This window comes from Dryobates pubescens, chromosome 34 (assembly GCF_014839835.1).
Source record: "Dryobates pubescens isolate bDryPub1 chromosome 34, bDryPub1.pri, whole genome shotgun sequence".
In the NCBI taxonomy this organism is placed as follows: Eukaryota; Metazoa; Chordata; class Aves; order Piciformes; family Picidae; genus Dryobates; species Dryobates pubescens.
The window spans coordinates 1,109,839-1,124,788 of NC_071645.1; the positions used below are offsets into that span (position 1 = coordinate 1,109,839).

The 14,950-nt window shown below is 62.7% G+C and overlaps 1 protein-coding gene across 1 annotated transcript; it reads right to left on the reverse strand.

Annotated features, from left to right (window-relative positions):
* Nucleotides 1-3,674: 3,674 nt before the first annotated feature.
* Nucleotides 3,675-14,015, reverse strand: LOC104298846 (uncharacterized). Its single transcript, XM_054175998.1, has 13 exons — nucleotides 13,581-14,015; nucleotides 10,924-10,986; nucleotides 10,711-10,752; nucleotides 10,545-10,619; nucleotides 10,386-10,422; nucleotides 10,046-10,095; nucleotides 9,926-9,952; nucleotides 5,900-5,989; nucleotides 5,161-5,199; nucleotides 4,920-4,994; nucleotides 4,057-4,090; nucleotides 3,911-3,941; nucleotides 3,675-3,781 (listed from the first exon to the last, which is right to left on the reverse strand). Exons 1-12 carry the CDS (start codon nucleotides 13,831-13,833, stop codon nucleotides 3,917-3,919), a joined length of 810 nt encoding a protein of 269 aa, XP_054031973.1. The 5' UTR covers nucleotides 13,834-14,015; the 3' UTR covers nucleotides 3,675-3,781; nucleotides 3,911-3,916.
* Nucleotides 14,016-14,950: the final 935 nt, after the last annotated feature.

Consider the following 14,950-nt stretch of genomic DNA (forward strand, 5'->3'; position numbering starts at 1 on the left):
GCCGAAGCCGTGCCCGCTGCTGGGCTGCTCCGGGACCTGCCGCTTCCCGGGAAAGGATCATTCCAGGCCAGAAGCTGGATTTCTGCTTCCCCCTAGTGTCGCAGCGCGGAGTGGGCACCGAGCCTCGGCTTCTCCGGGGCTCAGCTGTGGCTCCTTGTCCCCGTGCCCCGCGCGGTGCCCCGGGCAGGTGCCCCCCATCAGCGGCGGGCAGGTGTCCCCCGTGCCAAGCGAATCAGGAGCACAAGCAGGGACACCTGCGCGGGGTGCCAGCTCCCGCCACGGAGCAATCCGGCAGCACTCTGGGGTGCACAGCGAGGCGAGGGTGCCCAAGGCGTGTGCCTAGGGCTGGCAGGAGCCCCGACACCGAGCGGTGACCAGGATCCGTGTCCTTCCCAGCCCCGGGGCAAGCCTGGTGGCACGGGAGGCTCTGCAAAGTTCCAGCAGGTCTTAAGACCTGCAGACTGCACTCACGAGGACCCTTTTTTTGCTTCCCACCTCCCTCCACCGTGAGGAGTCAGCCTCTGCCGAAGCCGAGCTGCTGGGCTGTGCGCCCACGGCACCGCCGCTGCGTGCCCAGGCACCAGCCTGGCACCAGGGCGGCCGCCTGGCATGGTGTGAGTGGTTATTGCCTAGAAACCATGGCCCTGGGGCATGTGCAGCAAGGAAATGAGGGCCGGGGTGGCACTGGCTTGGGCTGGGGTGGCACTGGCTTGGGCTGGAGGCTCAGCTCCGGCCGTGGAGTGTGGCTCCTCCCGCAGCCACGGCGCTGCCTTTTTGGGAGCAGAACAAAGGGAGGAGGAGGCGGGGGGCTGGCTCCCTGCCAGCCTGGCCCCAGCTCTCCACTCATCAAGGGTCCCTCTTTGGCTCCATTAGTCACCATTTGCTGCTCTCCTCTTTTAACTAATGAGAAGCCATTTTGCATTCACATTTCCTCCCGGGCCAAATGCATCCCTGGCATCGCAGAGATGGTGGAGCAGTGCTGGCAGGCTCCAAGCCTCCCTGGCTGCTGCTCCTCGTGTTCCTGCCCCTGTGCCTCTCCTCCTCACGTTCAGCTGTGGAGGAAGCACGAGAGCTGGCCAAGCCAGAGCCATCCAGAGTTCCTCTTCCTCACACCTGTCCACCCAGCAAGGCAAACAGGGAACAAGCAGTGCCAAGAGGAAGCTGTTTGGAGCTGGAAGCCTTCCCAGAGGAAAAGGACACTCCAGTTGCCCACTGTATTATCTACCCAATCCCCTTTGTGTTGTGGAAAAGATTTACTTTGAGAAGATTAATGGCTCAGGGCACTGTGAGAGAAATCCTCCAAGATTGCCTGGTTCAGAGGAGAAGAACAACACCTCCTTGCCCAGGCAGCCTGTGGGCACAGGGAAAGGGCTGCAGGGCTGGTGCCAGTCCCATGAGCCACCCTCTGAGCATAGGCAGTGGCTGGAGGGGGAGGCAGCTGAGCTGAGACATGGTGGCCTCTCCCTGTGGCTTTCCCAGCTCCCTCATCCCACAGCTCCTGGTCTCAAGGTGCAGGCTGTGAAGGTGTGGAGAGAAGCAGAGAGTGCTGCCTCCTAAGTGGCTCATGCTGTGTGCCAGCCCAGCACCCCTGCCCCTGGCACAGGGAGGCCACATTTACTACACATCACAGCATTCCCTGGTGCTCTCCCTGGTTCCAGGTTCCCTGACTCCATCCTAGAGAGGACACAACTGAAGTGTTTGAGCTCTGACAGCAGCCTGGCACTCCAAGCATATCCTCCAGTGCCAGCCTGCAGGTGTGACAGTGTGCCCTGCCCAGCATCCCCTCGCCATGGCACAGCCCTGGGGTGCACAGGGCTGTGGGGGTGTGGGTGCACACGTGGGGGTGTAGGTGCACACGTGGGTGTCCACAAGCCGTGCAGGGTAATGCTATTAATGCCATCTGGTGCTGAGACAGAGCTGCCCTGCCCAGCAGCCAGACACAGCTTTTCACTCCCCTTAATCTCCAACCCTGTCTGTGGGGCTCTCCAGGGGGCCAGGGGGCATGAACCCTGAAGGGCATCACCTCCTCCCTCAGCCCTGGCATGCTTGGGCACAGAGGAAAATGGAGAGCCCTGGGCCTAGAGGGTGTGAGACCCCTGCCAAGCATGGGGGCATGGGGTGGTGGAGTCAGCGTCCCTGGAGGTGTTCAGGAAACGTGTGGCCGTGGCTCTTGGGGCTGTGGTTTAGTGGCCATGGTGGTGCTGGACTGGGTGATCCCAGAGGGGCTTTGCCAAACAAAACTATCCTGTGACTCCATGACTCTGTGTCCTGCACCTGCCTTCCTGGCTGCTGTGACCCTCTTCAGGGGGACACAACCACCCTGCTGAGCAGCGGGAAGCGAGCAGGGCCAGCTCGGCTGGGAGCAGAGCCTTCGGCGTGTCCCTGCGGTCCAAGGGGAGAGCTTTCCCCCCTCCACCCAAGGGCTCTGGTTCCTCTTTGCTCTGTGCAGAGTGGGTCTTTCCTAGTGGATCAGTGTCAAGTCAAAATTACATTGCCAAATAATCTCCTTACCGTGTTAAATAAGCACCTCAGAGCAGACAAACGGCACGGATTTTGTCTGATAACCTTCCCCCAGCTAATCCTGTTCGGCTGCCGCTCGGTGACCTCCACCGCAGCCCAAAGAGGAGGCAGTTTCTCCTCCACCAGCTGCCCTGGCACGGTCGAGCTTCCAGAGCACTGCAGCGGGCACAGCTGAGCCTCCCCGCGGGGCTGCAGACCGGGCAAGGGGCTGCAGATAAAGAGGAGACCCTCCCTGAGCTGGGTAAGAGCCACGACCTGACCCCTCCCCACCCCGCGGCGCCGCGACCTGTGGGCTGAGCGGGGGCCAGCAGCCCCCCGACTGCCGGAGCTGCCGCTGGGGCTGCCTGGCCGGTCGCTAGATGTCTGTGTTGCACCGGCTCAGCTCTCTCCTCCTTCACCACCCCGGCGTGGGAGGTTTTGCTCCGGTTTGGTGTCGGAGACGTCCCTGGCTGCACCCGGAGATGAGAGCGGCTGTGAAACCAAGGAGCTGGCTGCACCACCCCAGCTCCACTCTTGCCCAGATCAAGCAATCTGGCCTGGTTTCAGCTGGGGTAGAGCTCATTTTTCTTCTTAGTAGCTGGGGTAGTGCTGTGTTTTGGATCCAGTCTGGGGTTTGGCACGAGAAGCACGCTGATAATAGCCTCGTGTTTTCAGCTGTTGCTAAGGGATTGAGGACTTCTCAACCTCCTGCCCCAGGAGCTGGGAGGGAGCAGGCACTCCAGCAGCCCGTGCCCACTCCTGCATCTGGCACAAGCAGCAGCCTGCAGAGCATGGGGTGCTGCTGCAAATCCCTCGCTGGGCATCCCCGGGGAAGGGCACATGCCATGGGATTTGGGCACCCACAGCTGGAAAAGCAGCCAGGAGCAGGAATGGGTGTCCCCCCCCACCCCCGTGCAGCCCCCGGTGCAGAGCCAGAGCGGTGCCAGCCGGCTTCTTGCTGCCAGGGGCTGTGCAGAGGAGCTCGCAGAAAACCTTCCCTGGGTCTGTGTTGGAAGATGCCTACAGGGCACAAAAGTCATTGGTGCCAGGCCAGGAGAGTGGGTGATTCAGATGCCTGGGGCACAGAGTTTAACCTCTCTCAGCTTGAACTTTATTAGCCAAGGAACTGTTGCTGGCTGCAGCGGAGGGGAGGGCACGAGGGCAGTTTGTGCTCTGGCCTTGCCGGGGGGGAGCAGGGCAATGGATCCACTGGAGCGGGGCAAGGGGTGGCTCTTGGCAAGGACTCCTTCTCTTGGGATGAAGCTCAGCTCCCATGGCAGCTCTGCAACCAGAGTGGGAGGTGTTAGATGGGCACCAGCTCCCCTGCTCCTGAGACAAACCCCTGTGCAGATACTTCTCTGAAGTGCAGAAGCCTCAAAGCATTGCTGCCTGGCTGCATCCTGAAACCTACCTGCAGCTACAGGTCCTCGTTGGTGTCCTGTCTGTGGGGTGAAAAGCATGGCTGTGATGGGAGGGACTACAATCAACCCCCCCCCCCCGAGCCTTGTCAGGATGGGGAGCAGAGATGAGGCTGCCTGCAGGCCATGCAACACTCACCTCCTCTTCTTCCCTCCGCAGTGGAACCGCTGGCCTGGGGGCAGAGGAGCGACTGAGACCTCTCCTCACTGGAGCCTTCCTCCCCTGCCCCACCTCACTCACTCCTCTCTGCCCCTGCCCACAGGCTCATCCCTCACTGGGGACCAGCAACTTCAGGTCCTGAAGCTTCCTCAAGCCCCCTGCAGCATGGTTCCCACTGGTGTGGGGTGACACTGACCCCACTCCCACCAGCCCTGCCTGGCCAGCCCCTCTGCATCTCCCCGAACCTGCAGCCCTCAGCACTGCCAGCAAAGCACCAGACAGAGCCTGCTCGGGTGTCTGCCTGTCTGTCTGCCTGTCTGTCTCCCTAAGCTGCCCCTGCCATGCCCAGTGCAGGCAGTTTTCTCCTCTTCCTCCCCAGACCCTCTGGGCAACGCCGCTGGGCACAGCAGAGCTGCTGCAGCTGCCCGTGGCCCCGCAGAGCCAGGCAGGGCTGCAGGGTGCCCCTGCATGCCTGGCATGGGGTCTCTCTGGGAGGTCTGAGGGCTCTGGGAAAGCTTCTTTCTCTCTCTGGAAAGGTCAGAGCAGAGTTTTCTCTGCTATTTTTAATTGGTGACCTTCTCCCTGAGGGCCTGGGCACTGGCAGGGAAGCACTAAATATTTACGTGGTCTCCTTCCCAACTCGCCTCTGCTGGGAACTTGCCTGGCTGCAAACTTCCCAGGCAGCCCCAGCTGCAGGCAATGCCCACCTCCTGGCACCGTGGGGTAGGGTCTGCAGTGCCCCTGTGCCCTGGCAGCCTGCCAGCACCTGGCACCAGCTGAGCAGGGGGGGGAGAAGGGGCAGCGGAGCTGAGGGCAGCGTCCAGCCCTCCCAAGGCACTTACTGAGGATGATGAGGAGCCCGACCACAAAAGCCACGACGGCGAAGATCAGGCCCCCGTTGCGGATGGTCTCATAGTCTGGGGAGGAGGAGAGCCCAGCAGGTGTCAGCCTGGCTGAGGTGTGGGGCTGAGCCCGCAGCACAGAGCCCACGGGCAGCTGTAGGAGTGGGCTGCCCACCCCGCTGCCCATCCTGTTGCCCGTCCCGCTGCCCGCAGTGCCCAGGCTGCGTGGGCACTCACTCACCGTAGCTGAACCTGTCCAAGCCCTGCCCTGGTGCTTGCTCTGGAAAAGAGGAGAAACCCAAGTGAGAGCCAGGGCTGGAGCCTCAGGCTCGAGGTGGGTGCCTGGACAGGGAGGCGAGGTGGGAAAGATCAGGGAGGCAGACTGCAGGCAGGAGCACTTCCACTTCCCTAAGCACAGCCAGGAGAAGGTTCCCAGATCCCCGTTTTTCACCCCAAGAAGTCTGCAGTTCCTGGTGCAGGATGCTCTCACGGGATGCAGGGGAGCCCTCGAGCTCCAGGTGAAGCTCCAGGTCAGGGACTCACCTCCTCTGCAGGCAGCAGCTGCTTGCTGCTCACAGTGCCCCTGGGAAGTGGCACTGCCCACTGGGCTCAGCGTGCCGGCGGTGGCTCTGCACCCGTGGCACCCAGCAGCCCGGCACCAAGGTGTGTCCCGGTGGCTCCCTCCCGTGCCAGGAGGCTTGCCCTTCTGATGGCTGCGTGCCACCCCTCCAGCCACCTTACCTGACTGTGCATCCCTCTGCCAGGAGCCATTTGGAAGGAGAGATGCCCCCGAGAAGCCAAACACCAACTGGCACCGAGGTGCCCGCGGCTGCCGAGGATCCGTCCCTGTGCCTGCCCTGAACGCTCCTCAAGAGCTTCCCACCATCACCACGCAGAGATGCCCCCCCATGAGGGCACCTACCCTCCCACCCTCTGGGGTGGGCAGTGCTGGCTGCAGGCGCTCCCCGGGGCACCCTTACCGTCACCCATGGTGTCCGGCGCGCCGTGGCTCTGGCTCTGGCAGGGGGCACCCCGGGGAGGGCACATTAATTGGGAGGCAAACCTCATTAAACATTAACGGCCTGCTGCAGGCTTTATCACAGTCACGAGGGGAGGCACAGGGCCGCTGCCCGCCAGTGGGAAGGAGGCCCAGGAGGGGAGGGCCGGGCACGTACCCACCGTGCCAGCAGCAGGGAGGGCTGGGCACCCCAGAGCCACGGGTGTCCCTGTCCCAGCTGGGCACACCTGCCCTTGCTTTCCAAACATCTGGGCTTCACCTCCCCCCATCCCAGCAGAGAGATGGGCTGTGACCACCCATGGCTAGAGACAAGCGGGCATCGTGCCCCATCCTTGCAGCCTGGCACTACAGGTCCTCGCCACAGACAGGTCAGTACCTCCCAGCTCAGCACCGAGCCGTGCCAGGGGGCCTGGAGCACCCTAGCACAGCACCAGCCACGGTGCATCCCTGCCTGGCGGTGGGTACCAGGACTATGTAGCCCCTCAGGGCTGTGCCAGCCCTGGCTGGCACTGCCAGCTGCCAGGTGGGCTGCTCAATCCAGTCTGCTCTGATCTCACGATCAGCGAGAGGCTGTCACGCGCCCAGGCTGATCGCTGCTGCCATGGCTGGCTGGAGCTGGCCCCAGGGCACTGCTCCCCTCGCCATGCCCAGGGCTTGCTGGAGGAGTGTGGGCACCCACAGCCCACCACAGCTCTGTTCTGGCACTGCACTGCAATGCCAAGCCCCTGGAGGGGGGATGTGTGGTGCCACCCTGGCACTTCTGCTGTCATGCAGCTGAGAGTGCTGAGCACCCCCCTGGACCATCGTGCCAGTGCCCACCTGACAGGCTGAGGGACAAGGGGACTCTGTGCCCACGTGCCCTGGGCAGTGCAGCTGGGACAGCTGCCCACACACTCCCTGCCCCTGGCTGCTGTTGAAACTGCTGCTGGCTGCAGAAAACAAGCAGCAGGGAGGGGGCCTGGACAGCCCTCTGCTGCTGCCAGCACAAAGCCTCTCTGTGCCGCTCAGGGGGCGAGGTGCCGCTGCTCTCCCCTCCTCCCCAGCCTGGCTGCTGGCACTGCCCTGCACGCAGGAATGATGTGGGAATCATGGAATGGGAAGGGTGGGAAGGGACCTCCAGAGATCACCCAGCCCAGCCCCCTGCCAGAGCAGCAGCACCCAGAGCAGGGCACACAGAACACATCCAGGAGGGGCTGGAAAGTCACCAGAGCAGGAGACTGCACAGCCTCTCTGGGCAGCCTGCTCCAGGCCTCCAGCAGCCTCACACCAAGGGAGTTTCTCCTCATGCTGAGGTAGAACCTCCTGGGTTCCAGCTTGCATCCACTGCCCCTTGTCCTGTCACAGCACAACACTGCACAGAGCCTGGCCCCTGCTTCTTGCCCCACACCCCTCAGATATTCATAAACACTGGTTAGATCCCCTCTCAGCCTTCTGCAGGCTCAGCAGCCTCAGGGCTCTCAGCCCTTCCTCCTCAGACAGATTTTGCAGTCCCTTCATCACCCTCACAGCCTCCATTGCACACTCTCCAGCCTATGCCTGTCTCTCTGGAACTGGGGAGCCCAGAACTGGACACAACACTCCAGCAGTGGTCTCACCAGGACAGAGCAGAGCAGGAGGAGAGCCTCCCTTGACCTGCTGGCCACACTTCTTCCCCACCAGCCTTCCCCCCAGGCCTGGAGCCCTGGCAGAAGCTGCACCCCAGAGCTGATGCTGCCAGGCACCGATTCCTTCCTGCCTGGCTGCCAGCAGGGAACACACCAGGCCCTCACCACACTGGCCCAGTTAAAAGGAAACACAACAGCTCTGTTTATTTGACACCAGTCAGGACTTTGCCATTTGCACACACCACAGGGATTGCTTTGTTTCGTGTGAACACCGACGGGCACACCACGGGCACCAGGGGCACTCCGACGCGGGACATGAGGCACACAGCTGGGCTCAGGCTGGGCTGGGTGGGGGCTGCTCTGCCCAGGGCAGGCAGGAGGGGAGCAGAGCTCTCTGCCCTGGCCAGGAGGAAGGCAAAGCTCATGGTTCTGGAGACACAACCCTTCCACCATGGGCATGGGACAGAGAGAGCCTCCCAGTGCCAAGCACGCAGGGACACAGCCTGAGGCAGGGCTGCTGCAGAGGGGTGGGCACAGCAGAAACCTCCCTCAGAACCATCCTGTTCCTGGCACACAGACAGCACTGCAGTGTGTTTCAGTGCACCCTGGGGGGTGCCCTCTTGCTGCCCACACTGACTCTGCCACGGTGAGCACCCCTGACCAAGCCAGCAGCCCCCAGCCCCAGGGGAGGCTGGACTTTGGTGTGCCCACAGGCTCGGGGAAGGGGCCAGGCTCACAGGTTTGCCTCTGATGGCCCCGGGCAGCTCTTGTTGCTGCTCCCTGGGGAGAAGGGGCAGTGGGCACCAGAGGGCTGACAACATGTAAGCAGCACAGGACAACATGCAGGGCTGACACGAGTGGCCATGCCCTGGGCCACGGCACAGGGAGTGACAAAGGCAATGGGAAGGGCAGGGAGCGAGAGGAGGAATTGTCACTGCCCCTTCCCTGCCAGGGACAAGCACGGGCAGGATCCTTGCTGCAGTCCCTGTTTCTCTTTAGCCCTCAGGGACTGGGGAACCTGCCTCCCCTCGGAGTGCCGGCGAGGAGCTGGTCTGTGCTGGCTGGCAGGGTCCCTGCTGTGCAGCCAGCCGCGGTCACAGTGTCACCTGCTGGGGGATTCCAAGGGCTGCTCTGCCACCACAGCCTCTCCTCACACTCAGAGCAGCATCCCACACCCACGGCTTGGCTTGAGCCCGGGACACAGCCAGGGGAGCTGAGCAGGCATGAAAGGGGAGCTGCCTTCAGCCTCAAATCCAGCACCCTGGTGCCACCACCCAGGGAAGCGGAGCGTGGGATGGCCCTGCCTGCCTCGTCCCCCACCATGGCTGCCCTTGGGCTGGGGGCACGCAGGAGGATATTGCTGAGACTGCAGTCACAGTGGGCAGGTCCCCAAAGCGCTGTGGGACTGGTCCCCAAGCCCTGCCCAAAGCCAGCTGGGGGGTGAACCATCAGCACCTTGCCCATGGCACCGCCTGGCACACAGAGTGCTGGTTCTGAGCAGGGCAGCGCAGGGTCCCCAGGGCTGCGCTGGGCTCCGTGCCCCACGGTGCTGCCCCACTCCTGGCTGCCCAGCGCCTGCCAGCCCTAGAGAGCCCCAATCACACGCACAGCACGAGGAGGGTGAGGAGGAAGTCACTATTACAACATCAGCAAGGACTAGCCCTAGAGGTAATGATCATCTCACATCGAGGGTACACACCACGGGAGGCAGAGAGGGCGTGGGTGAGTCGGGTTAGTGAGCAGAGAACCGGTGCTGGAGTAGAGAGGGTGGCACAGACACAGCAGCTTTGGCATCTCCTCAGAGGGACCTGTGGCTGCCAGTTCAGGTTCCTCGCAGGCCGCTGGCACCTGCGGTCCGAGCGCCTGTCCTCGGGTCTCTGGCTCTGCGTGGGGAGGAGAGCAGCGAGTCAGGCTGGGAGCTGCTCCCCTGCCTTCCCTTGCCCCCAGCACAGCCTCCAGCATGGGCTCCCGAGTTCCCTCATCTCCACACCACAGCCCTGGGGCTCAGAGTGCAGGCAAGGAGCAAGACACCTCCCGGGGACTCGAGCTTAGTGCTCCAGGGACCCTAAAAACACAACCCTTCGGGGTGCAGGACCACAAAGGAAGCAACTGCAGCCCGAGGGAGAATCCAGGTGGATGCTCCTTATCCTGTGGGGCTGCCCAGGGCTTGCCAAGCACAGGACACCCAGGAGCTCACCAGCACTGCAGCTTTCCCTGCCCCAGTCCCTACCAGCTCCTGCGCCACGCTGGGGCTGCAGAGCTGCCCAGAGCCCACACACGGAGCCCTGGCTGCTCCCCACCTCCTCCCCAGCACCCAGGCTGTGGCAGCCCTGCTGCCACCACACGCAGTGGCAGCCCCGGGACTCACCGCATGGCTCTCGTTCAGTTCTCTGCTTTCTGTGCCCCTGTTGCTGCAAAGGGAAGAGAGGAGCAGCTGGCAGTGCCCACCTGGAGCCTGGTGCCCCCCGGGCAGGTGGCTGCAGCAGCCGCAGGGGTGGCCTTACCGTTAGAGGTGATCAGGTTCTCAGCTTGAGCCTCCTCATCCCCTGGAGCTCTGCAAGAAGAGGAGCACAGTGAGAGCAGCAGGCACCTGTGCCCTGTGCCAGGGGTGGGCTGCCTGCTGGCACAGGGACAAGCCGAGGAAGGTGCCCTAGGGGCATGCAGGGGTGCTTTGCCCCTCAGCAGCTCTGCAGCAGAGTACCCCTTGGCTTTGGGCACCTGAAAGGGATGCTCTGAGAGCACAGCTACAATGATGCCAGCTGCAGAGAGAGTGGGGAAGGGCTGAGTGCCAGGCACAGAGGCCCTCCAAGGGAGGTGTGCCCCCCCCAGGCTGCCCTCACTCACCTGGGCTTCTGGTTGAAACTGCACCTGCACCTCCTGCCTGCAAGGGGACAGGAACACCATGAGCATGGCCAGAGCAGGAACAGGCCAGGGCCCTTCCCAGCAGCCCACCCCCTATGAGGACAGCCCCCGGGGCCTGCAGCTGCCCCCTCCCCAGCTTACTGAGTATGAGCAGAATGCCAACGGTGAACAGGATCACGGCAAAAACCAGGCCCCCGATCCTCAGGCTCTGGTAATCTGCAGGGAGGAGACACAGGGCTTGCTGCTGCTGGGCTCAGGGAAGGGGGCAGCCCCCACCCCAGGTCCCTGCTGGCACACCCAGCCTCACCGTAGTTGAAGGGGTCCTCCTCCTCCTTCTCCTGGGTGGCCACTGCAAAGAAGCAGACAAGGAGGGGTGAGGTGAGCAAGCTGAGCCCCTGAAGCCCCCACGGCCCCCCTCCCAGTGCCAGCGCCCCCTCCCACAGCCCCACATCCCCAGGGCTCCACAGCCTTTCCCCATGCCCCTGCCACCTCCAGCATGCAGGAAGCTCTCGGTACCCACCGTCTGCCAGGGCTGCTGGCACCATCAGGGAGCACAGGAAGATGAGTGCTGCCTCCATGGCTGCTGAGAGAGAGGGGAGAAGCAGGCATCAGCACCTGGTGGGGGGCACCGAGGTACACAGAGGGACTAGAGGCAAACTGTGCCCAGTTATGGGCACAGCCCTTGCAGCCTTTGCCACGGGAGAAGGAGCCAGGCTGGCCCTGGGAAACCCCTGGGGGCCAGACCACCACAGCTGGTGCCATAGCTGTGCCCATCCTGCCAGGGAGACGCTGCAAAGGAAGGGTTTGAGCTGACAGACAGACAGACATTTTGTGGCATATTTCTCTGCACCTGGCATGGGTTTCAGCACAGCCTCAAGGTAGCATCGCAGGCAATGGGGGCAGCAGGAGGGCTGTGATCTCTCCACCAAGGTTAATGCTGTGCCCTTCACCTAGAGCATTCGTTAATTTGTCCCAATTAGCAGGGTAATTATGGCACAATGAGGCCAATGGCCCTGGTGGGACACAACTCACAGCATCTCCTGCCCTGCCAGCTCCCCACACTCCCCTGCAGCAGCAAGGAGAGACCAGAAGCAACCCTTGGGCCCCTCACAGCTGGCACCCACACACTGCCCCATGCAGGGGCACCTGGCTGCAGCACAAACCCTCCTCTGAGGGTTGCCAGCCTGGTGGCCGCAGCTGTGAGCTCCCTGCCAGCTTGGACAGTGGTGCAGGTCTCCATGCCCCAAGCTGCTGCACCCAGTTGGGATGGGCACCCTTGCTGCTGGGACTGGCTGCCACCAGTGCCACTGCCATGCCCAGGGAGGGTCCTGACAGCTCCAGCTACCTGTGAACTGGCCCCAAGCCTCCTTCTCCTCCTGAGGGGACAGGGCTCCTCTCTGCCTTGCCAGCTGGCACAGGGCACTACAGACCCAGACACTTCTTCCTCTTGCCAGGAGTAGAGGAGGGCTTGGCATTCCTGCCTCCTTCAAGGGAGCAAGGCAGGGGCTCTGGGGCACGGAGGGAGGCTGTGTGCCCGCAGCTTGCCCGCACACAGGGCTCTGCTCATTCGTGCTTTGCTGCTGCCAGGCAGTCACCCAGTGCCCGGCGACAGGGCTGGGTGCCCATACATGGTGCGGGAGCGTGCAGAGGGCTCGCTGCTGGCACAGGAGAGGGAGGGAGGTTATCGGGGGGCCCTGCAGAGCACTGATAGCAGCGAGTGCTACAGAGCTGCAGCAGCTGCTGCGCTGGATTAGTGCCGATAAGGAAGGGGCCCTCGACAGAGCAGGAATTCTGCTGCCTGATGGATGCAGATCCCTGGCGTGCTGCTGTTCAGCCCCTCCGGAGCCTGACCTGATTCGGGTGCAGCCTCCAGCGCAGCCTACCTCAGCTGCCCCGGGCTGGCTCCTCAAGACACCAGGGTCCCCCAGATCCCACCACAGCCCCTTGTCCCGGTTAGTGCTTTGAAGGTGCCCAGGAGCAGGCTCAGCAGCACCCACCAGCCTGCCATGGCTGGTCCCAGCAGCGTTTGGCTCCATGGTTGGTCCTCAGTGATGCCTTCATGAGCCCAGCTCCCGAGGAGCCTGCCTCCAGCACCAGGCTCGGCCCCATGAAGATGGGGAGCACGTTTCCAGGAGCCTATTTATTCATCACAGCAAATCACATCCCATGGTAATTCACGTCCTTCCCTCCCCTTCCACGTCTTGTCCTTTGGAAGCCGATGTGTTTTCTCTGCACGCTGGAGGGTTTCATTTCCCTGCCTGCAGCTGCCGCTGCCATTGTGTGGAGCGGGGCCGCGCCGGAGCACGCCGCTGGCTCCCCGCACCCGGACAAGCCCCCTCGTTAGCTGGGGAGCGTCAGCCTGGGTAATTACCAGGCCCCAGCAACACCTACAAAGGACCCAACAGCTGGCGCTACGCTAACTTCGAGCTGCACATTCTCCTCTGCCCTTTATCTCCCGTCCTTTATCTATTCACCGCCGAGGCTGCCGGCGCCAAATCAGCGTCGTTACCCAGCACCAGGCTGCTGGGTGCGCACAAGGGGATGCAGCACAGCACATGCCAGTGCCAGATGAAGGGTATTAATTGCCTCTTCTAGAGTATTAATGATGCCTTTAGTTTCTGAACAAGCCATTCATCAGCTCTCGCTGTTTATTTCGCTGTTATTTGACTACCCCTGCAGCAGCAGCTCCTCAAGTGGCATTCCCTGGAGAGCATCCCTGGGGAACATTGCATTATTCACACCCATCCCCTGCCCTGTGCCACACCACCCCAGCCAAGGTGGGGGTAGACCTCTCTGCCAGAGCCAAGCTTTCCTGCCTGCAGCCCCAGTGTGCCAGCCATGCTTACCCTTTCACAATCACCTCCTGCAGCAGGCAGCCCTGGCACCCTGAGGGCACCATGCCCCATGCCAGCCCAAGTCAGTGAGCCTTCTGCCCTCACACCTTTCCTGTTTTGAAGTGACAAATGATGTGTGGTTGAGGCTCCATCCCTGTGGAGACATTCAGGATCAGCCTTGATGTGTCCCTGTGCATGCTGCCCTAGCTGGAGGTGTCCCTGCTGCCTGCTGGGGGGCTTGGATGAGATGAGCTCCGAGGCTCCCTCCCAACCTCGTGCAATCCGTGAGGCTGCGACACCCGGGGAGGTGCTCTACAGCAGCAAGAAGCTCTGCTCCACTCACCACAGCCCAGGGACAGGGCAGGAGCCATGTTGCTGGCTGCCTGCTTGTCTTTTGCCAGCACTGCCAGAAGAGAAGCTCCCCAGCTCCGGCGCTGACCAAGGCTTCCCTCTCCCCCCTCGGCAGCTGCCCGGGGCAGAGGGCCAGCGTGGGGCCCTGCCCAGCCGCAGCCCTTGCCTCCAGCGCTCCGCTCAGCTCCCTGCTTCTCGCCGCGGCAGCGTTTGCTCTCCCAGCCAGCCAGGCGCTCAGCACACATATGTTCTTTGTTTTCCTAGCTCGATCCCTCGAATTCACAACTTCCGAAGCTCCCCGGCGCAGGAGGAGGTACCCGCGGGGATTGGCAGTGCCCTCGCTCGACAATACAAACACAGCGTTCTGGAGCAGCCCGGTCCTCCTCCTGGGAGCCATATGCTTTGTGAAGTGCCACAGGTTTTTTTCCGGGGTTGTTTCAAGCTGGCCCACCCACTTTTCCCCCCCCCCCCCCTCCTGAGAAGCTGAGATAAAGTGAGAAGAGCAAACAGTGCCGAGGAGGCGCTCCCCGCCCGGCGCTCCCTGCCCGGCGCTCCCGCTGGATCCAGCTGTGCCTGGGCACAAAGGCAGCGGAAGAACAACAGCTGCCGGATGAGCGAAGGCGGCCCCCCGTGCCCGGCCACGCTGGCACAGCCGCTGGGCACAGATCTCTCTGTTTTCTGCCCCGGCAGCGACACAAAGTTCGCAGCCACCGAAGCCAGCAGCCAGAGGGAAGGGGCAGCGTGGGACGTTTCTCAGGCAGCCGGGATCAAAGCAGGGATTTTTCCTGCTGCCTAGATACAGAGGGAGTCTGAGCGGCTCAGGAAGCAGGACGGCAGCGCCCACAGCTCTCCCTCCCTCTCACCTCGACCCAACCCGCAGTTCTAAGAGGGAAACCCCAATACTGACACCCCCTCTCATCCCTGAGAGACTCCCGGAGCTGGGGGTCACCCACACCCACGCAGGCACGGCTCACAGGCACCAGAGCTGGCCAGATGCCCCCCTGCCAGGCTCACAGCCACCATGCTTTGCTCCGTGCAAGGCACAGCCACGGCTCTCCCTCAGCCTCTTGCTCCTGGATAATCTCCTCCCAGCAGTTGTGCCGTCGGGTTGGTGTGTGCATGGAGATGGTGTGTGGGAGAGGGGGAAATCCAGGCAGGCAGAACCAGTCTCTCCTGCCCTCAGAGCAGCTCTCCCCAGCACAACAATCCACCCCAGAGCAAGGCAGGTAGGTTCCTAATGCTGCTGAACCTCCAAGTCCCCTTTCCCTCCCATTGTTTTGCAGAGATCTGCCCTGTCAAGTCTCAGCTATCACAGCACAACGCAGGGCAGCCTCCTCCTTCCGTCAGGAGTCCTCAGGGCAT

Excerpts from the sequence above, each read along its gene's own strand:
- LOC104298846 (XM_054175998.1), bottom strand. The coding sequence starts at position 13,833 with ATGTGTGCTGAGCGCCTGGCTGGCTGGGAGAGCAAACGCTGCCGCGGC. Across the intron at positions 10,987-13,580 it reads TGCCCTGTCCCTGGGCTGTG|CAGCCATGGAGGCAGCACTC; the intron begins GTGAGTGGAGCA and ends CCTCTCTCTCAG. Across the intron at positions 10,423-10,544 it reads TGGCATTCTGCTCATACTCA|GCAGGAGGTGCAGGTGCAGT; the intron begins GTAAGCTGGGGA and ends GTCCCCTTGCAG.